The sequence below is a fragment of the Peromyscus maniculatus genome, chromosome 9 (assembly GCF_049852395.1).
Source record: "Peromyscus maniculatus bairdii isolate BWxNUB_F1_BW_parent chromosome 9, HU_Pman_BW_mat_3.1, whole genome shotgun sequence".
Lineage (NCBI taxonomy): Eukaryota > Metazoa > Chordata > Mammalia > Rodentia > Cricetidae > Peromyscus > Peromyscus maniculatus.
In genome coordinates this window covers 85,213,959-85,236,249 of record NC_134860.1, presented here as the reverse complement: position 1 = coordinate 85,236,249, position 22,291 = coordinate 85,213,959, and the positions used below count along the sequence as shown (strand labels likewise).

Here is a 22,291-nt window from a genome sequence, read left to right as displayed (position 1 = left end):
ACCTGATGGGCTAATAAAGAGCTGAATGGCCAATAGTGAGGCAGGAGAGAGAAATAGGCAGGGTTGGCAGGCAGAGAGGATAAATAGAAGAAATCTGAAAGAGAAGGAGCAAGAGAAGGAGAAAATAAGGGGCCAGCTATGCAGCCAGCCATGGAGTAGGAGTGAAAATAAGAATTACAGAAGAGAAAGGTAAAAGTCCAAAGACAAAAGGTGGATGGGATAATTTAAAGTTAAGAAAAGCTGGCAAGAAACAAGCCAAGCTAAGGCCAGACATTTATAATTAAGAATACATCTCCAATCAAAGATCCCCCCTCTTCCTCCTCCCAACCCCAGCCTCCCTCTCCAAGCCCATACCCCCATTCCTCCTACAAGAAGGTAAGGCCTCCCATGGGGAGGTACATTTAGTAGAGGCAGGTCCAAGCACCTCCCCCTGCCTCAAGGCTGTGTGAGGTATCCCACCATAGGTAGTGGGTTTCAAAAAGCCTGTTCATGCACCAGGGATGGATTTGATTGGTAAGTAAAATTAATAAAAATTTCTTAATTAAAAAAAAAACATCTCCGTGTGTGATTTATTTGGGAGCTGTGTGGCGGGCCCCCCAAAAGAGTAAAGACCAACAACAGAAAAGGCTGGTGCAAAAGTGGCAAACCATAATGTCAATTGAAGGCTGCATTACATGAAACATCAACAGATCAATTTTTACTGAACACAAATTACATCTTCCTTATTATGAAAACTACCACACCATGTCAATTTTACCTTTTCACATTAGTTCCGAGCCCGAGGAGGTTGGTAAAACTGCTGTGTTGGCCGAGTGGATCGCCGTGGCTGGCCATCACCTCCTCTACGGAACTCAATGGTGTGATCATAGGTGCCTTCTTCTTCCTATTTGCAAAGAATAATGGTTTAGTGTGTTTAAAGTAGCTCCAACTTTCCTAAGTTAAATATGGTCTATAGTCTTCATATTAATATACCTCCTTAAGCTGTCAACAGAGAGAGGTGAGGGTAGAGAGGGAGAGGTAGATATTAAAGGAAACACTGTCCAAATAAGAGCATGACTGTCACATCAAATGATGAATGTGAGGAACACAGAATATCAAATATAATTTTCTTGACTATTTGGACTGCTGAATATATTTTGGGTGTTCATTACAGAAAGGAGTCCTGATAAGATACCTAAAAGGGGTTGAAGAGCCAGAGAACAACCAACTATCCACCTTCATTTGATGAAATCATCAACATTAAGAACCTTATATCTACAGACAGAGAAAATAATAAATTGGAATGGAGGTGGGGTTATGCAATTTAAATATACAAAAAGCTTCATGCAAGAGAGAGCATAGTAAAGCATTTATTCCATTCCCTGCCTTACTGTGAGGGTAGATCTACTAACTCAAGGAAGAGCACAAGGAAATTAGGAGACTGATTAAAGAGTGAGCAGGGAAAGTGTAGTTCATTATAACATCTGCAAAGGACTTAAAGGCAACAAAATAGAGTCAAAAAACACACGGTTTCTTACTGAGTGCTGCCACCCTAGGGTTTTTTTTTTTGTACGTTAAAAAATTAATTCAGCTATGAATTAGGTATTCTATCAAAAATGGAAAGAAACTGGCTCTCAGTTTTATTTATGTAAAAAATAGCATCTATTTTTACTGAGTAGAGTTTAAATTCCAACTAAATTATCAGAGTACAATAATTTGCATGATTTTGGAAATTTATTCTTCCTCCCTCCTCCTCCTGTTATGAAATCTTTTTTCTCCAACCTTTTCTCTGACTCTAATAATAACATAGGAAATTATAAGAAAGCCAGAGTTACACTCCTTGAATTTTTACATAGCCAACTATTGCACTGTTACCTGATGGAAACCGAAAGATGCTAAGCCGTTCTGACTAAAGAAATCCTATCATTTAACAGTGACAGTTAGTATTAGGCATGAACCTTCTTCTCATTATTAGGTAGTCTCCACAGTATTCAAAAGAAAGCACCATACTGTACACTTTTTAAAAAGGATACTGAAGTCTAGGAACTAATAGATCTAAGACATCTAAGCCAGATTTAGTTTGAATTCACACATTGCTATTTAAATCTGTGTCTCCATCTTTTTGGAGAAAAATGTCTGATAAGCTAGTCTTTCCCCAAACCCTTTCAAAGGTCAATCTCAAACTTTTTAGTGGTCTCAGATCTGGAACTCAGCACAGCAATTAAAATGCAGGAAGAAAAGTCAAAAAGTTCTTGGGAAAGAACAGAGCTATCATTTTATTATTCTGGTCACCGTTCTGAATGATGATTATCAAATATTACTGCAAATTTGAAAAGGAGATATACTTAATTTTATGACAAATGACAACACTTAACGTTTTGCATATTAACTGGAAAGGATGAAAATATATCTGGTACTTTAGGAGAGGAAGTAATTATTGCAGGAATTGAAATAGAATGTTAATTTTCTCTCCACCCAGCTGCATAACTGGCTGGAGAACATCTGAAAAGTCCTTGCTTTACAATGAAACATTGTCAGAAGTTGGACACTGTACGTGCTGAGCAACTGTCTAATAAAAATGATATTGTTATTGAAAAAGCTTTCTCTACTGGGCTTAAAACATTCTGACTGTACTCACCAGAGCCAATTAGTGTTAGAGAGATGACCAACCATGAAAATCCTTTCACATAATTTGATGTCTTCACAATTTTTTTTATACAAAGTGGCAGTCAAAAACTGAGATTCTGATAGCTTACTTTTCAATTACTGTCAAAGGCACAATCTTTGCTTTTATTAAGTTTTAAATTCCTCCTGCAGGGCAGCTGAGGGCGGACACTGTTTATATGCCATACCCACTACAGTCTGCAGGAGGAAAGTTGAGTGCTGACTGCATCCCCATCCACTTTATACAGCATACAGTTCAAGAAATAGATGAAGAGTTTGACCTGTCTTTAATGAAATCTGTATGCTGCCCTAGCCTATCTTCTTCCTTTAGGTTTCAAACTCTAATACAGATGAAAAATTCAAAAAATTAGTCTCACAGTTAATGAGCAACCAAAGCAACAACAACAACCTGAGAATGCATTAGAGCCGGGAGCATCCTGGAAGGCCATCTAGTCTATGCACCTGCATTTGATGGATACATCTGTCAATCTAAACCTAGAGAGACAAAGCAATTTCCCAAAGCCACAGAGCTCAATACAAGAAGTTCTCCAGGGAACTGTTTTGGTTCAGACTCTCAGCAAAGTTCTTTATAAGGCTTGGAATAACTTCCATGGGATAGAAACACCCAATGCGATCTTCACCGAAACCTTTGAGACTTCATACTACTTGATTAGTTATGAGGACTCTAACTTTTGCTCACTTCAGATATGTAAACAAATAAAGTCTGGTTTCAAATAATAAATGTTCAAACTGAGCCCCTGTTCATGTTTGTATTCACTAGCCCACTGAACCCTTTCATGAGCAGGTAAACACTCACATATCCAGCCTCACCCCCCCCCCCCCCACACACACAAACCTGGTTAGTCTGACAAGCACAAATCAAATGGTATTTTGAAGCAAAGCGAAATAACCAACACAAAGATGATAATAATAATATCAACAATAACAATTTTTGAAAATTTACAACTAAATCTTTTCTGTATATTGTCTTTGGCCTCTTACTGTATTTGAAGAACACACATCCAACTACATATGTTCCATCTGTAAGTGAGCTGCTCTACAAAACTTAGTAATAAACTGGTCACTTGAAACCCACAAGTAATGGTTTGAAACATGCTTATATCATGTGGTCTCTGTTCCAGGAACATTGGGTGAAATATGAAGCATGTCAGGGAGGAACTGATGAGCACGGATGCTTGCTAGGAGCTGTTCTGTCTTTCTATACAGCAAAAGACACTGGCACTTGAGTCAACAGACAGCCCCAGTATGGAAAAAGTTTTTACTAGGTATATATCAGACAGAGAGTTAGTAGCTAGAATATAAAAGATTTTAAAAATTAAATGTCAAAAAAATTAAAAATGAGGCTTGCATGGACCTGAATAGAGTTCTCAAAAGATAAAACACAAACAGCTGAGAAACATTTTCTTTTTCATGCTCAACATTCTCAACCATCAGGGACATGCATATTAAAATTACGTTTATCTTACCCCAGTAAGAATAGCTAAGATCCAAAGAAACAAGTGACAAATGCTGGTATGGATGTAGGGAAGCACACTCATTCACTGCTGGTAGAAGTACAAACTGCTATAGCCACTATGGTAATCAGTACGGAGTTTCTTCAAAAAAAGCTGAAAATATATATACCTACCACAGGATCTAGCGATGTCATTCTTAGCAATACAGCAAAGGACTCTATTATACCCTACTACAGAGATACATGCTCATCCACGTTCATTGCTGCTCTACTCACAACAACCTGGAAACTATATGCCCATCAATTGATGACTGGATAACGAAAATGTTACATATTTACACAGTGGAATATTACTTAGCTATTGAGAAAAACAAAATTATGAAATCCGCAAGTAAATAGATGGAGCTTAAAACAATCATCCTGACTGAGAGAACCCAGACCCAGAAAGACAAATGTTTCATGTTTTCTCTCATTTGTGGATGCTAGCTTTGAATCTTTAGATATGTGTTTCATTAGGAATACCCATAGAGGTCAGGAAATAAATAAGGGTCCTTTAACCCTAGTATAAAGGGTTAAAAGGAAATTATGGAACAGAAAGGGGTAAACTGTGGTGGAGGAGGGGAGGGAAGGGTAGAAGAAGGAAATTGGGAGGAATAAGTAATACTAAAGACTTCTAAAAAAAGTCATAATATGGAAACCCACTACTACAGAAGCTTCCTAAAATAGATCTATCCACATACTTTTAAAAGACTGAAACAGAGTTGTGCTGTGATAGGGGAAGTAATGGCCCTACAAGACACCAACTAACAAATAAAAGCCCAGTGCCAGAAATCTGAATTACTTCTTTTGGAGTCCTTGGCTAGTGAGGTCCCAAAGACCACCAAACATTGTAGGCTACTGCCAATGTTCTTGGTTACCCTCCAGAACCTGACGGTAAGATCCTACTGCTGAAGACATCACATATTTGAATCACAGAACATGGAAAAAAATCAAGCTAATAGTTATTGGAAGGTTTTTCAATGGATTTAATAGATAACATACTTAATAATCATTAAAATTTAGGCTATTATAAATAATGTTAATGAGTATACATCTCTTGTAGTAATTCATATACAAAAACCTACTTTAAATCACTAGGCTATACTTTGCCTATCTGGTCAGATTATATTTACAGAAATACAACCAAATAAGGTTGTATATGAAACTTAAGCAAGCCATCATTATAAAATCAGACATGCTTTTACAAAGCATTATGCAATTGCAAAATTCGACCTTAAAATATTGTAAATTATGTTTATAAATTAATTACACTAATATCCTATTGTATTAGCAGAGCTGAAAATTGAAACCAAAGCTGGCTCAGCCTTTATTTCCCTGAGGTCGTGGGTAGTCTGTGCCCATGACAGTTACATGCTATCGATACTAACCTTTTGTTTACCAATTGCTTTTTTAAGCCATTATCTTCCACTCTAGCACTTACAGTTCTACAATAAAACAGTGAGGCCATGACAGTCAGAACCACAAATCATAGGGCAAAGTGGTTGTAAAGAGTGTTTGCTTAGCATGGCAAACTAAGGAGTTATTATTTGCTCAAGTAATTAATTCCCCAAGCTGATCTAGGACACAGGTCCACTTCCCATTCCTGGCTTCCCCTCTGATAGGCTTCCAAACAGTAATGGGGGTAAACACAGACATCAAACATTTCAACACTCTAAAGGGCATCAGAGAATCTACGAGCAGATTTTCTGCTTTTGTAGTTACCAATTTAGAGGATAAATGGAGTGCTCCCTGTTTTTCAGATGAAATCTTATGTTAATATCAATATAAAATAGGTGGGCTCAGGTTAGAAAGGGTGGCTGTGCCTTGGGTGAAGAGTACCCCTGGCTTTCTCTTTCTCAGTGCTACCTGGCTTTGGAACCTTGTGAGGCACAAACATTACAAACTCAAATCAGTTTGACTTCGGCCATACACTACACACTCCAAGATGGAGCATGTGGCTAATATAAGGAAGGACAGGAAGTGCAGCACCATCTCTAACTGTTCACCGTGAAGAGAACCTATGTGCTGTAAATTGCTTCATTTGTTAAAAAGAACTCACCTGGTGCAGCAGCTAGGTAGAAAAGACCCTTAGGCTCAACAATATAGGAGATAGCTATTACAACACAAAACCAAATCTAACAAATGTTATAATAAGACTGATTTAGCTTAGGTTGTAGAATTGTTAGAGAAATAAATACCATTTTAAAATAAAACACGGGAGGAAATTAGTCTCCCATCTTCCATTGTTATACACCATATCTGGTAATATTTTATTTAAAGTATAACATTTTATGGCAGAAGAGAAGGGGTAACATTAATTCAAGAAAAAAGAAATCTCAGATTAAAAAATCTAATTACCAAACAACTGTTTCTAAATCTATGACACATATATAATAATGTTATTTTGATAAAATATAGAATTTCAAAAGGACTATGTACCATTTCACTGAATAAATCATTTTTTACTTTTTCTTTTTAAAAACTTTATTTCCTAATAAAGGCATGGTGGAGAACACCTGTGGTGGTATTGTGTTCCCCAAAATATTGTGTACTCTAATAAATTTATCTGGGGTCAGAGAACAGACAGCCACTAGATACAAAGGCTAGAAAATGGTGGCACTCACACCCTTAATCCTAGCATTCCAGAGATAGAAATCCCTCTGGATCTCTGTGAGTTCAAGGCCACATTGGAAATAGTCAAGCATGGTGACACACGCCTTTAATCCCAGAAAGCCAGCCTTTAATCCCAGGGAATAGTGGTAGAAAGCAGAAAGATATATAAGGCGTGAGGACCAGAAACTAGCAACATTTGGCTGGTTAAGCATGTGGCTGGTTAAGCTTCAGGCTTTCAAGCAGCACTGCTGAGATTCATTCTGGATAAGGACACAGAAGCTTCCAGTCTGAGGAAATAAGACCAGCTGAGGAATTGGCAAGGTGAGATAGCTGTGGCTTGTTCTGTCTCTCTGATCTACCAGCATTGACCCCGATAACTGGCCTTGGGTTTGACTTTATTAATAAGAACTTTTAAGATTCCTGCTACAAACACCTGTAATCCTAGCACTGGGGGGTGAAAGGGAATCTAGGCTAGGCTCAGCTTTGGAGCAAGTAGGAGGCCAGCCTCAACTACTACCGCTTTTCTCAATTAACCAAAATACATGATGGTTGGTTGGTTGGATGGATGGATGGATGGATGGATGGATGGATGGATGGATGGATGGATGGATGGATGGATGGAGGGATGGATGGAGGGATGGAGGGATGGACGGACGAACAAACAGGCAGATAGATAGATGCCAAACAAAACCCCTATATTTTCTACAATTGTATTAAAATTGATACCTCTATAGCTAAGGGCTTCTTTTTTTTTTTTTTTTTTTTTTGGTTTTTCGAGACAGGGTTTCTCTGTGTAGCTTTGCGCCTTTCCTGAAGCTCACTCTGTAGCCCAGGCTGGCCTCAAACTCACAGAGATCCGCCTGGCTCTGCCTCCCGAGTGCTGGGATTAAAGGCGTGTGCCACCAATGCCTGGCTAGCTAAGGGCTTCTTAATGTAAGGCACAATCTAAAGACAACGACATTTTAACATGGATTTCTGAGTGACAGCAAACACAATACTATTAAGCACTGTCCTGACTTAACACCAGGATATTCTTCACTTTAGTGCAAAGTAAACCAGCTGCTTTGAGTAAACCAAGAAAACTCAACTAAATATTAAAAAGTTGCTTTGTATCTTAAGCAGGAAAAAAGGCAGCTTTTTAAAAGAAAGAGTAGTAAGTATAAATGATAAAGTCATGGGCCCTCTTCCATTCAAGACTATCTCTGCACATATTTACAATTGGAAATAGACTTTGGTTCTGTTAATTTGAGTGTGTGACATTTTTATTTATTTGCAAGGCTTTTTATAATAAAATTTATAAAACTAACAAATAAAGAGATAAGGGGATAAATGTTTATTCTACTACAGTCTGGCATATTTCATGTTATTTAATATTTACAATAATGATTTGAATTACTTCATCTCACCATTTTCTAGAAGAAACTAATGCTCAGAATAATTTGCTCCACAGTATTTAGTACCCATGTTTCAGGAAGACTACTCAACGACACAATCTGAACATCTTTCTTTGGAGTAACATGGTGTTTTATTAATATTTCTTGGATAGTTTTCCTTTAATTTTTCCAGTAGCTTAATTTTTCTAAGATCCCTTTTTTAACTTCTATTTTTCAGCTTTACTAAGGTATATTTGAAAAACGAGTTATACATATTTAAAATCTACATTGACATAGAACACCTATGTCTACATTGTGAAGTGACCACAAGACAGTCACCACACCCATCACCTCACATAGTTACCATGCTCTTGCTGGCTTTGTTCCTAGTTTTCTCTTGGGAGGACAATGAGGAACCATTCACTCAGCACAGCACTAGTACGTAATACAAGAGTGTTAACTGTCCCTGCAAGCCATACAGTGCCAGGACTCTGTCATCTTGCATAACTAAACTTTGTTCCCTTTGAACACCTCCTCATTTAACCCAGCCCTTATTCTTGGGAACCACCATCCTACTCATGGTTTCTTTTAATTAAATCTGACTATATTAGGTCCTCTCTAAGAAGGAAATCACACAGTCCCACTTTACATAGCATAATTAATTTTTTAAATTATGTCTGCCTGTATGTAGATATATGAACATGTGAGTGCAAATTCCCAGAGTCCAGAAAAGGTACTGGATCCCCTGGAGGTACTGACACAGGTGGCTGTAAGACACCTGATGTGGGTGATGGGAAGGGCGATCAGCACATCTTAACTGCTGAGCTACAATCAAATCTCCTGTTTGCAGAGCAAGAACAGTAGGAGCTCCCACTCTGCGAGCGTTTCTCTAGACCAGAGCAGAATGCCTTAAGGTCCCATGCTGCATGGATGTACAGATGGCTTCAGCACAACCATCAATTAATGGTCATTATCTTTGCTGAAATGCTATAGCTAAATTAAAGATTTATCACTTACAAAAAAGAAAAAGCATCTCTCTAAAACCAACTGTCTTAACAGGTTACAAACTTGCCAGGAGTCCAATCAGGAAGTATGTACTACTCTAACGACATCCGCCTGCTCAAATCTTTCTATTAGAGGGTCTGCATCACAACAGGATACTAAAGAGATCCATCTCTTTAGCCAGGTCTGACTCTTGGTAGATTCCATCAGGTCCTAGATATACTTCTTCAATTTTCCTATCCTGTTTTCAGGTAGGGAACAGTAATGATGCCACTGTGTAAGAATTATGAGAAAAGAAAGATTTCAACAAATAAGCAATCCATTTGACATGAATTTAAATCAAATAAGTATAAATAAAATTACATGCTTCCTTCAACTAAACTATTTAGATTCAAGTATTTTGCTGCAAACTGGGAACTTAGCTCTTTACAGTACTACTCCAATTGCAGCATGTAGATAAAGGAGAAAATGTAAGTCAATGTGATGAAAAACCAAACCAAACCAAAACTATTTTAGAAGTTCAAAAGCTACAAACAAAAATGAATAACTTCAGGGGCTGAACGGATGACTCAGTGGTTAACAGCACTAGCTGTTCTTCCAGAGGACCTGAGTTCAATTCCCAGTACCCATATGGCAGCTCACAACTGTCTGTAACTCCAATTCCAAGGGATCTTTTTTTTTTTTTTTAAGATTTATTTATTTATTATGTATACAGCATGTATGACTGCAGGCCAGAAGGGGGTACCATATCTCATTACAGATGGTTGTGAGCCACCATGTGGTTGCTGGGAATTGAACTCAGGACCTCTGAAGAGCAGTCAGTGCTCTTAACTTCTGAGCCATCTCTCCAGCCCCTCCAGGGGATCTTATACCTTCACACCAATGCACATAAAATTAAGTTAAATAAATTTTTAAAAACACCACTTGTATAATTAATATGTGCTAGTAAATTTAAAACTGTACAAAACCCTAAAAAATCTATCATTACAACTTCTTCTATTATCATTTTTTCCTTTCTTTGGAGGGCAGTTATTCTCATGTAGAGAGAAAGAGAACGAAAAGAAAGAGGGAGGAAATTAGCAAAAGGGCATCTGAAATGATCATCAACAGTTACAGGCAATATCTTATAGAATCTCAGGATTTGGAGATGAAATTAAAAGTAAAGTCCCATGACTAACCTCTTTGAACGCCCTGCCATTAGCCTGTCTCCTAAAATGATAACGAAGACCACCGACAGAACGAGGGAGCTGAAACAGTAAAATGATAACGAAAACCACCGACAGGAGGAGGAGGGAGCTGAAACAGTATTAGGAGTAGAAGGGCGGTAGCAATGGTTACTGAGAAGAAAATACGCTTACCTATGTCCACAGATAAGTGTTAAGGTAAGTGTTTATAGTGTATGTGTGTGGGCAAGAGCAATGCATTCTAAAATATGCTAGCTGAACACATATTCTGGAATGTTTTATAATTGTGCACAATATAATTAAATATATACAGTGCTATATATATAATATATATACATAACATTAAATATATAATTTATAACTTTAAAAATTTTTATAAAATATATAAATTTCTGTACTTTATAAGTATAGAAATTATATTACAAGTGACAAAATCCTATTTCACTCCTATAATTTATATTACTTTTACAACTTGCAATAGTAGGCTAACATAACAGAACTTAAGATAATAAAACTAATTCTTTGTCTGAAAGCAGTAATTACCCAAATCATAACACCAAACTGATTTTCATTGTAAAAGTCAGCTCAATGCAATTTCTTTAAGAGACCAACTAAAACATATGGTATGCTACAGGTACTTGAATGCAGATTTTAAAAACTGAATTAGAAAACAACACCCCCTATGTCCCTTTGATAGGTTACATCTCTGCTTTTGAAATGCACTGAAAATTGAGGTAGGCAAGGGAGATTTGATGGGAAATGCTTCACACAATTATCAATATCATATGACAGAGAAGCGAAATAATTTCCTGATATTTTCACTTCTTTATTAAGAATGAAGGAAGTTAACAGACAGGTAAAATAAAAAATGTAACCTTAAAGCAGGTCAACCTCAAGTATCAAGCCGAAGTCATGCCCAAATATACACAACAACATGTGCACAGCAAATCATAATAATTTCTCCTGAGTAAGACAAATAAAAACCTATGTTGAACAACACCCAAAGTTAGTCCAGGTACTAAGGCTGCAGGGTGAGGATGTGAAGTGTGTTCAGGAGCATAGTTCAGCTTTGCAGCACAGCCTTTCCCCACCACAGGAATGTAGGTGGTGCCTGCTTCACATCAGTGTGTGCATCCTGACAGTCCTGCCTTTTCTACTACAAAGGAAGGCTGCACTTATACAAGCGCTGACTGAGTTTTCTAGCTGGGTCTGTTAATCCCTCCATATATCAGACTAGACTGAGCAAGACAAAGGATTATACCTTTCCTCATTCTTTCAACAAGAGTCACTTGTCAAATGTCATTGTTTCTAGAATCTCTATCACCGTGAATATTTTCTTTTACATTGCAGTATTGACTTTCTATATAACCTGTTCTCGGGATGTTATTACAAGTATGACTTGCCTAGAATAGAATACTATTACATATCTCTCATGAAGAAAGTCCTCTCTTCTCCTTGACAACATACATATATATGAGGCAGTTGCTTTAAAGCTTTTATCAGTTGCTCAAACAGTTTACTCATTCTGTACTTGATACTGAGTGAAATCCTTACAACGGACTCCCAAATCTAATTCATTACATATTTGTAGAGGTTCTTTTCCAAATGCAAGCACAAAGCTCTACATTAAACACAGCTGATGTCTGTGCAGTAGAAATAACCCTATTTTGGCACAATATCCTCACTGGTGTATTATGAAATAACCGTGCAACAACAGATCATATAGCCACTTGGTAATTTGTTATCTTTCATTTTTGCAGAGTGGGTGGAAGTGAGAGGACTGTACGAAAGAGGAACTCTAGATGGGTAGTTATAATACAGCTGAACCTTGATACATTCACAGTGCATTCAGAAACTAGTAAGATGTCCCAGCATAAGATTAAACTCTTACAACCATTGACAGTATGGACAGGAAGAGGTTGGCTGATTTTCTACCCTATATGAAACTCCTGCCTGCCCTTGAGAAACACCAGCTAACACTTCTACCAACACTCATCTTCATTTCTGAACTTAAATAAAAACTTCCTCCTGCTCTTCATCTTTTAGAGAAATAAGGAAACTCAGTTGATTCTTTGGAAAAACTAACACTGGTTGAAAGACATCTTTCAGACAAATTTATCAAAATATAAGCTTACCATTATAATGAACATATATATATATATATATATATGATCACATATATATTTCATTAAATTCACATACAAGTTCTTCGATGAGTAAGTATCATTTCATCCTATTCAGAGGTCAACTGTGAGACTGTAGTTTCAGAAGTGTTAAATCTAAATATCAGTCCTTCAGTTTTGTAGTGCAAAGATTTTAGACAAGTTAGTTAATGGCTCAGAGTCTATACCTGTGATTTTTCTAGTGTGTCAAGTGGAAATGCTGATATTTACTTCATAGGGTTCCAATATCTATTAAATTAATTAATGTATGTCAGGAGTTATGCTGGGAGAAATGGAAGCAGAAAGTGCTCCAATGGCAACCATTTAAAGAGAAGAAATTCTAGCCTTCACAGTTGAACCACTATGCCATATTGACTTCAATATATCAGCACAGAGTTTATCATTGTTCTATTATATATATTTTAACTCATTATGCTTAAGTTTATACATTTTCCCACTTGATTTCAAACTGCTAAATATGTGGGAAGTTTTTTAAAATGTCTTTCCTACTACAGGAAATTTTCTTGGTCAATTTGACAGTTGACTAAAGAGAGAAAAAGTATCAGAAAGATTTTTTTTCAATAGTAAAAGAGAGACAGTTATTCCCTTCAACTCAGAAGAATGAAAATTAGCATCCACTATCACCTGATACAACAAGACAAATACATTCTGTTACCACTTGCTTTTTAGGTTTATTGAAATCTAGGAGGCATGCTTTAACCACCTATAACTCCATATCCACAATGTCTGAGATGTTCAACATACGTTGGGAGGTCTTATTACAGTCTTTGCTCATCATCTTATGCAAAGAAAGAATCGAATAAAAAGGTGATCGTATTTAAACGTTATGTTCTTGTTGTCATCTAAAAATGAAAACATTTCCCCTTTGTCATCTAGCCACACCAGGACCAACGACAGGAAGAACATGTTAGAAAAGCATGACATCTCTGGATTCTCTTGGATTTCACCTAAAAGTAGAAAGATAAACCAATCACTTTTATTTATGTGTGTGGGTGCTTTGCCTGTATGTACTGTGTACCACACATGTGCAGTGTCTGTGGAGGCCAGAAGATGGCATCAAAGCCCCTGGAACTGGAGTTACAGATGGTTGAGAGCCATCATGGAGTTCTGGGAATTGAACCTGGAACCTCTGGAAGAGCAGTTAGTGATATTAACTAACCACTGAGCCATCTCTCCAGCTTGCAACCAATTTTTTGGTTTTGATTTCACTTCATCTATAAACAAAGGTCTTTTCCCTGTGTGTAATTTAGAACTCCCTCTCAAAAGACCAGAAGTTATATGTATTACAAAGCACAAGTAAGTAGGCAGATGTGGTAATAAATGTTTGTAATTCTAGCATCTAGGAGACAGAGGCAGGAGGATCAAGAATTTAAGGCCATCCTAGCTACAGAGCAAGTTTAAGGCCACTCTGGACTATGTGAGACTCTGCCTCAAAATAAGTAAGTAAATAAATAAATATAAAAAAAGAACTATTAAAAAAAAAGCATAGCAAACATGTCATTTGGATTAGAGGGAAGAAACAGCCAACTATTGGTGATGGTGTCTAAACCACAAGGCAATCTGCAGGGAAAGGAAAACAATGCTCAACAAGAAACCAGAGACTTAAGAGTTCATGGTATTCTAATATTCACAAACCCTTTTCAGAGTATGAAATCCACGACTCAAATTTTACTTTTATTATCTCTGAAGAAGGTCATGCCAATTTTAAAAGCTATACTAAAGGTAAAGGAACAACAACAACAACACAAAAAAGATGCTTGTCCGGGGTTCAACACTGATTTGTTCAAAACCCAGGTATGGACACGATCCTGTCGAGGTCAAAGGGCACGTGCACTTAGTGCAGGAGTGGCCGAAAGCACCATGCTTGAGCCAGAGCAGAAGCCATCCCTTATGAAAGCCACAAAAAACTGGAGGGTTTCCAAGCCACCCAGGAAAACAGTTTAAAGAAAACAAAAACAAAAAAAAAACTTTACAACTTTGTCGCCAAAGTCACATTAACTCAAAGGACTATGTGCTACAAGGAAAAACAAATTCAGACCTACATTTTAGGAGTCCATGAAGATCTTCATTTTATTAGTAACATTGAAATAGAAAAGTTTAATAGGGCAAGAAAAGAATGGTGTAAGGAAGTCATTGGTTTCCTTCCAAGAGAAGTCGTTTAGGACAGATGCCCAGCTCCTAACTCTAGTCAGTAGCTGCTGCTGCAGTTTAGAGCATCAGACCTCCCTCACCCAGGAGATGAACTGTACAATGGCTGTTTCTTTCCAAGCCTTAAAGGAAAACAAGAGGCAGAATAGGAAGTGAACAAGGATGCACAGACCAGGCACTTCAATCTGAAAAGATGTTCACTGAGCAGTTTCATGTTGCTCACCACAACCTTCTGAGTTGATTTTTAGTGCTATTTTTCAGAGAAGAAAACATAACTGAGATTTTTGCCCAGGCTGTGGTAGACTGTCAAATCATGCTCTTTTCATCTAGAGCAGTGGAGGAACAGGTTAGAAGAGATTAGATCAATCTTGTAAATTCTAGGAAGGTTTATCTAAGTAGAAACCTCACATTTAAATAGACATTAACAAATCAATAACATCTGGATGCTAAGTTTCTTTACAGAGAACACAAATCACTCAAAGCAATCTACACTGAACACAATTTATTTTCACTCAACTAAGATACCCTGAAATATCAACTTTATCCATAGCAGCTATGACATCTAAATGAATTAGCATAAGAGCTAATTTCTTAAAGTGAGATACTGTTATTAGTTCCTAAGTGGAAAGTTCTCTTCTTTACATTATCAGATACAGCACAATCACTTTTTCTTTTATTAGTTTGAGCCGAACTAGTCTATTTTATCCTAGTGACTTATAGAGGTGCTGAACCTAACACATCATGTCAAACAAGCTCTTATTTTGCATTTTATACTAACACAATTATTTTTACAACCTGTTCACATCAATAACCAGCACAGTACCGGAGAGGGAGAACTTGCTAAGTCAGCACCATGCTCGTTTTTCTTCCAATGAAACCTTGAGACAGGGTTTTCACAGACAAGTCATACCAGCATATCAAACATACTAATCTTATTACAAAATTCTTCCAGGATAAAAGTTTTTCTCTTCCTTGGTATCTGCTGAGATGGAGCCTAACTCCTTCAAGAACGTGACTACTAGAAAAAATAATCAAGTAGTCAAGTTCACCAAAGCAAGTATTTTCAAAACAAATTCTTTATGTTTACGATTCTAGATTTTAAGATATTTACATCCAGAAGTTTAGATGAACACAAATAATTCTTCACTATATACTTAATCAGCAAGTTCTTGAATTTACTCAAGAAGTAAGGTAGGTTCATCAACTTCATAATTTAAAAATTCTCATATTTAGTATTTAAAGAGTGTAAAATGTTCAATAGCAAGGTCTTTCAGGCAAGCTATTTTTCTAAGTTCTCTGGTCATAATGAAAGATTATAAGCCAGTGGTTCTAAACCTATGGGCCACAACCCCTTAAGAATCAAACAACTCTTTCACGGTGGTTGCCTATCAGATAACCTACATATCAGATACTTACATTACGATTCGTAACAGTAAAAATGTACAGTTATGAAGTAGCAATAAAGTAATTTTATGGTTGGGGGTCACCACAACATGAGGAACTGTATTATAGGGTCGCGGCGTTAGGAAGGCTGAGAACCACTGTTATAAGTTCTCACTTTCTCTACATGAAAGAGTCAATACTAAACAGAAAAATCAACAGGTTAGGTTACACTTCATGAGATTAAAGGTTTTCTGTTTTGTTTGTCTTGGTTATTTGTTTGTTTGTGGCTACTGATTTTGAGGTGGGTTTTAATACGTTACCTAGACTGATCTCAAACTCCTGAGCTCAGCTTTCTTAGTGAAGGGATTTGGCATGTATTACCATACCCAGCTACACAGTAGTTTTTAGAAGTAATTTCCTATCTTATTTTCTTGCTCCTTTAACTGAAATACCTCCCTGCAAAGGAACGATAAATATAGCAAATAACAGAATTTAAATCATGCCCTGCAACACACGGACATCTAACATTTGCCAATGAATGAGTTATATCTGGCATCAAGATGAGCTCAAGAAGACTGTGTGGGGCGGTAGAGATGGCTCCGAGGTTAAAGAGTATAAAGCGCTCTGTCAGAGGCCCCTGGGAATGGTGGCTCAGAGCCATCTGCAACTCCAGATCCAGGTGATTTGACGCCCTCTTCTGGCTTCCTCAGGCCATTCACACGTGGTGCACAGACATACATGGAGGCGAAACACCCATACACATAAAATAAAATCTTAAAAGGGGGCCTGAAAGATGTTAGTGTTCTCGGGATTATAGTGATATTACTAGCAAATTCTGGAAAACTATTTCTAGAGGCATTTTCCAAAAACTGAATTTTGCTGATGCCTTTGGACAACAATTAGGTCATTAAGTTAGAGAGACTTTAAGAAGAGTTCCCAGGGAGAACCTCCACTGGAAACTGGGTGAGTGGCAGGCTGCTAGCTTGAGCTTAATAACCACAGAAAGGCTGTCTTGTTTGTGTATCAAATGCTCTTCAGGCAGGTATGAAAAGACCATAAACTGAGGATGAACTGTCACAGAACAATTTTTACTCATTTATTTGCTTTTGACTTTTCCAATTGAAAACATAATGGAAAATTACAGGAGCCATGTATAACTTAATTATTTTAAAACAATTTCATTCAGGCCTGTAAACTGTTAACATAAATCACAGATTTCCCTGTGATGTTTTTGGCAGACAATAATTCACCATTTTGTATCGTCGGACACTTATGCGGCTTTCAGTTTCTTGCTGTAAGGATGGTGCTGCGATCCCATTACTGAGTCCTTGGAGACGTTAGCAACTATAGAATGACTCGCTTTAAATTTGAGTACTCTGCTAGCTTGCTGGGGAGGGCTGTCAAAAAGATCTTGTCGATGCACACTGCCTTCAGCACCTTATCAGGGTCCCTATTTCACTGCATCCTTGACAGCATGAGTGTTATCATTAAAATTTTTCCATTGTTGGTAAATAAATCTAAAACTGTACTGGTTATTTATAACTAGTTTTAGTTATAAGAGATGGCACTGCTACTTCAGCAAGAAACCATATGAAGTGTAAGTCAATGGTTCAAGGCTTAAAAAAAGCAAAGATTTTAATAAAATTAATCTAATAATGGTATGAGTGTTACTGTGCTGCATGGCAATCAGGCATTAATGGCAAGCAATCCATGGTAAATGGCTACTGTTATTTATAGTGCCAGACTAAGCATTCTTAGACTGTGGGAAAAGTTGAACCAAACAGAGCATCATCACACTTTCCTTAAGCCCTCTAAGAATCATTTGGTCTGAAGCCAGGTGTGTGATCAGGGAAGCGTATCATTCCTTAGTTCCATGCACCCTTCACAACTGAACATCCAGAAAGGAAAGCATTGTCAATAAAGTCGGGTGCCTAACAGAGGAAGCTGTACCCTGTAGAGCTGACCAAACACATAGGCATCCCACCTCTTCTCTCTTCTCTACAGAGCTCCTCAGGTTAAGAATCTAGGTTTCCAGTGAGACCACTGAGGAACTTATTTCCACACAGGAATAAAAGTAGAAATAAGTTTTCCCAGTAAATCTGCCTGGCAATGGAGGAGGTGGGAACAAGGATAAAAGACCTTCCTTCTACCTAAATCCTTTTCTTCAACACTGTCTTAATCTACATGCATTCAATTTATTCTTTGACGTTCTTAAGCATGCAATTCTGAGATGATTAAAGGGAGGTAAGAGCAGGCTGAGAAGGGATAACAGTATCCCGCAGTCCAGTGTGAAGATTAGTCCACTTAGTTTTATACTCCGAGAAGCATGCAGAGGGCAGGAACAATGGTTCCGGTATAGACAGGGCATGGGGAGAAGCCAAAGTAGTGACGTCATCTGGACTGCTTTAAGAGGGCACAAGGCAGAACACGAGACGTCAGAGGAATAAGGAGAGGTCAAGCCCATGGTAATAAAAATTGTCTCTACAGATATTGGGAGGCTACAATTCCCATTTATGAAGATCATAGTTAATTCCCATAACATCCTATAGTGAAATTGAGACTCAGAGATGTCAGGTAACTTACCCAAGGTCACATAGGTAGTAAGTGGCAGAGCCGGGACTGGAACCCAAGTCTTCTGATTCCTCCTGTGCATTCCCAGCTCCCCTGGAGCTGAAGCAGGGGCAAAAAGGGAGGTGGAAGTAATTTGCCCATGACCAGCCCTGCCCTTTCCCTTCTTTCAAAGGCTGAGCAGAGCAGACATTTTACTCTCTTCCTGTGACCCTTCCCACCAAATCCCTTCAGGACAGAGCACAGAGAATCTGAAAATGTTTACTAACCTTGGGCTCAAGAATGGCAGCAAAAGGTAATAATGTCCAGAGTTACATCTGGCTAGACTTTGCTATTTAGGTAAAAGTCACTAAAATCTCACAGCATAATAATTGTCATTTTAGAAAACAAACCTTTATTTATTTACAATTAAAATTATTTAAAGCAGTTTGCTCAATGCTTTAAATTACATTATGAGAAGGATTCTGAAAACTGAAGAGCCAAGACAGCAACCTAACAATAGTATTCCATGCTGAGAGAACCAGTTTAATCACCTTCACTCATTGATTGTGCCATATTTAAAACTTACAATCATTAGAACGAAAAGTCCATTTTTCATAGCCCACATAGTTTTCAAAAGAAATGTGCTTGCATTATTATTTTGATATCACCTATATTCTTTTACAAATGATATCTAAAATATTTTTAGTGCTGCTGTTTAGAACTAAATTTCTGTAACAAAATTTAGACTTTCCACTATCTAGCTTGGAGAATAATACATCAACTTTTCTCAAGGGGGTGTATTTTAATTTCTTTGCATTTCTAACATAATATGAAAAAATTCAACGGGAAATTTTATTTCCTTTTCTAATGTCCTAAGAATATAAGGATACAATCCAAATCGCCTATGCCTGTGGCCACCTTTTCATCATTTCTGGACGTTTTTGCAGTAAATATTCACACACTGTTGTGGTGGTATTGTGTTTCCCAAAATATTGTGCAACCTAATAAACTTATCTGGGGTCAGAGACAGAACAGCCACAATATTAAACATGAGGATAGGCAGTGGTATCACACGCCTTTAATCCTAGCATTCCAGAGGCAGAAATCCATGTGTTCAAGGATACAGCCAAGCATGGTGACTCACGCCTTTAATCCCAGAAAGCAAGCCTTTAATCCCAGGGAGTGATGGTAGAAAGCAGAAAGGTATATAAGGTGTGAGGACCAGAAACTAGAGGCATTTGGCTGGTTAAGCTTTCAGGCTTTGGAGCAGCAGTTCAGCTGAGAGCCATTGGGCTGAGGACACAGAAGTTTCCAGTCTGAGGAAACAAGACCAGCTGAGAAGTTGGCCAGGTGAGGTTAGCTGTGGCTTGTTCTGTCTCTCTGACCTTCTAGCATTTCACCCCAAAAACTGGCCTCAGGTTTGGTTTTATTAATAAGAACTTTTAAGATTCCTGCTACACACTGCAGACCCTGGTAGTCTTCATGAGAACTAGTAGGGTCAAGGGCAAAGTAAGCATTTATACAAATGAACACTGAGGATATCAAGGTATTCGTGCCCAAAGCTTTTAGCCATTTCCTGAGTCTCAAACCATTACTCCTTTTCACCAGACACCAGTTGAGCCATAGTTCTCTCTGAGTTGGAAAGTATCAAGCCTAATAGTTAATCACTTGATATCTTCAAAATGAAAAGTATAACAAAGAGGACAAAATAAAGGAAAAAAGGCTTGGATAAGAAGGAAGAAGAGGCAGAGGAGGGTACATAAGTGAGGGTGAGTTGCCTAAAAGATATAACATAAAATATTAATACCCTTGAGCTCATGGTACGTTTGTTTAAGGCTTGTTTCATATTTTAAAATTTTGAAATCTACCATTCTTTTGGTCATCTTATCAGAAAAAGAACATTTCTGTAGTTGTTCTGGATCACTGCAAACTTTATTTACCTAAGTCTTTTCAGATAAGTACCTATTATGCTGTCCTAAGTCATTCATTAAGTGGTACCAAAAATGATTACCAATACTTTAAAAGATTATATGATGGTCATTTTTAGAGTCTGAACCATACAGAGCTAAATTAAGCTAACTTCTAATGCCATGCTTTGTATAATAAGCTCTTTGTAAATCATGACTCAAAGGATTGACCCTAATTACACCATCTAAGAAAAGAAAGTGTATTTATGCATAATTTTTAACATACCAGGAAATGATTATCAAAGAAAATCAGAGTTTTAGAAAATCAATGTTGGGCTTCCAAGGTTACTTTCTCCAAATTATCCATTCCCATGGCATGGGCAACAAAACTGTAACCTGGAGCCACACTAGCAATGCTGACAGATTGTGCCATTTCAGTATGATGGTGTCTTACCAGTTCTTTACCAGGTAGCTAGCTGCTAGAGAGGAAAATATTCTCTCTTACTTCACATACACAATCAACCTATTTTTCAAAGAAGTATTTACACAAAAAGAACACAGTCCTGTAAAATTTACCTTATGGAGCTGTGATGTTTAGGTTTGGTGCCTAAGAAGGAGTCTTTGATACCACAACCTCATTAATTACTCAGTAATTACTGACCACCTTCCACTGTTTTGAGTGCCAACTCGGTTTTCATATGAGCTTAAACTCTGACACCATCAAGTTTAGAAAAGCTAGCACTTAGAGTTTACAAACACTGATTAATAGTTACACAGTTCCTTTTGTTTCTACCACTGCATCCAACAGTAAATTCTGACCCCCTTTCTAAGTATCTGAAAAAGGGATATTTTTTAAAATAATACCCTTTTACCTTCAAAAGCTCTTACAAATTAATGCTGAAATTAGACTCTAGATTATTCATTTATCTGATGTAAGGAATCATACTGGGAAAACGAGACAAGAGAGCTTGAGAAGCGGAGGACAAGGGTTTCTTTCCTAAGAGGCTTAAAGTAACAATTTCTATTGAATCAAAAATCATAGTACGCGAAGACTTGGGAGAAAACACACTATCCTACCATAAAAAGAACAACATAAATATTGGCAGACAACAGAAGCTCTGATCTCCTGGGATACTCCCCTTCTTTAAGAAACACTCAATTGAACTAACTGCTTTGGGCACTTTTTTATTTAGTAATCAATGACAGCTTAACAAAAGAATAGCTTCAGATTTTATCTTAAGTTAGATTAACTGAAGAAAAACACATATGAAAATATCTTACTGCTGGAATATATAAAAATTGTGGACTATTAGGTCAAGTGTGCAGAAAAGGTCTTACTAAGAATATTACGATGGAAATCTTCCCAAGAAGTAATTTCTTAAAGTTAATATATAAAAACTTGCACAATTAGATAAAAATCAAATTTAAAAAATCATTGAGTTCTGAATAATTATATGTAAAATAAAATCTTCACCTCTACATAACAAAATCCAATTACTAAAAACATAAGGTCATTAAAAAGGGTCATACAGTTTTAGAAATATATTTTGTCTTTATTGGCAGAAGGCAAATTCTTGGGATGTTGGAGGAAATTGGTTTTATATGTTTAGATACCACATTATTAACCATCTGAAAAATCACTTCATACTTTGAAGATGCATCTTTCCCATCTTATAGATGGGAAATTTGAAAGCAAGTTAGGGAAACAGGACATTTGACAAGCATCTCCTTTAGACTTTCTGTACAAGTTCTCAACAAAGCGGAATTAAGGAATCCATGAGTAAGTGAGTCT

At 37.2% G+C, this 22,291-nt stretch overlaps 1 protein-coding gene across 3 annotated transcripts in view; it reads right to left on the bottom strand.

Moving 5' to 3' along the window:
• Tdrd3 (tudor domain containing 3) overlaps positions 1-22,291 on the bottom strand; it is a 164,709-nt gene that overhangs the window by 5,582 nt on the left and 136,836 nt on the right. For all 3 annotated transcript variants that reach the window (XM_006975542.3, XM_042285266.2, XM_015994409.2), the window contains exon 13: positions 758-883. In XM_006975542.3, the coding sequence (XP_006975604.1) occupies positions 767-883 (117 nt within the window). In that variant the 3' untranslated portion in view covers positions 758-766. The remainder of the gene's footprint in view (positions 1-757; positions 884-22,291) is intronic.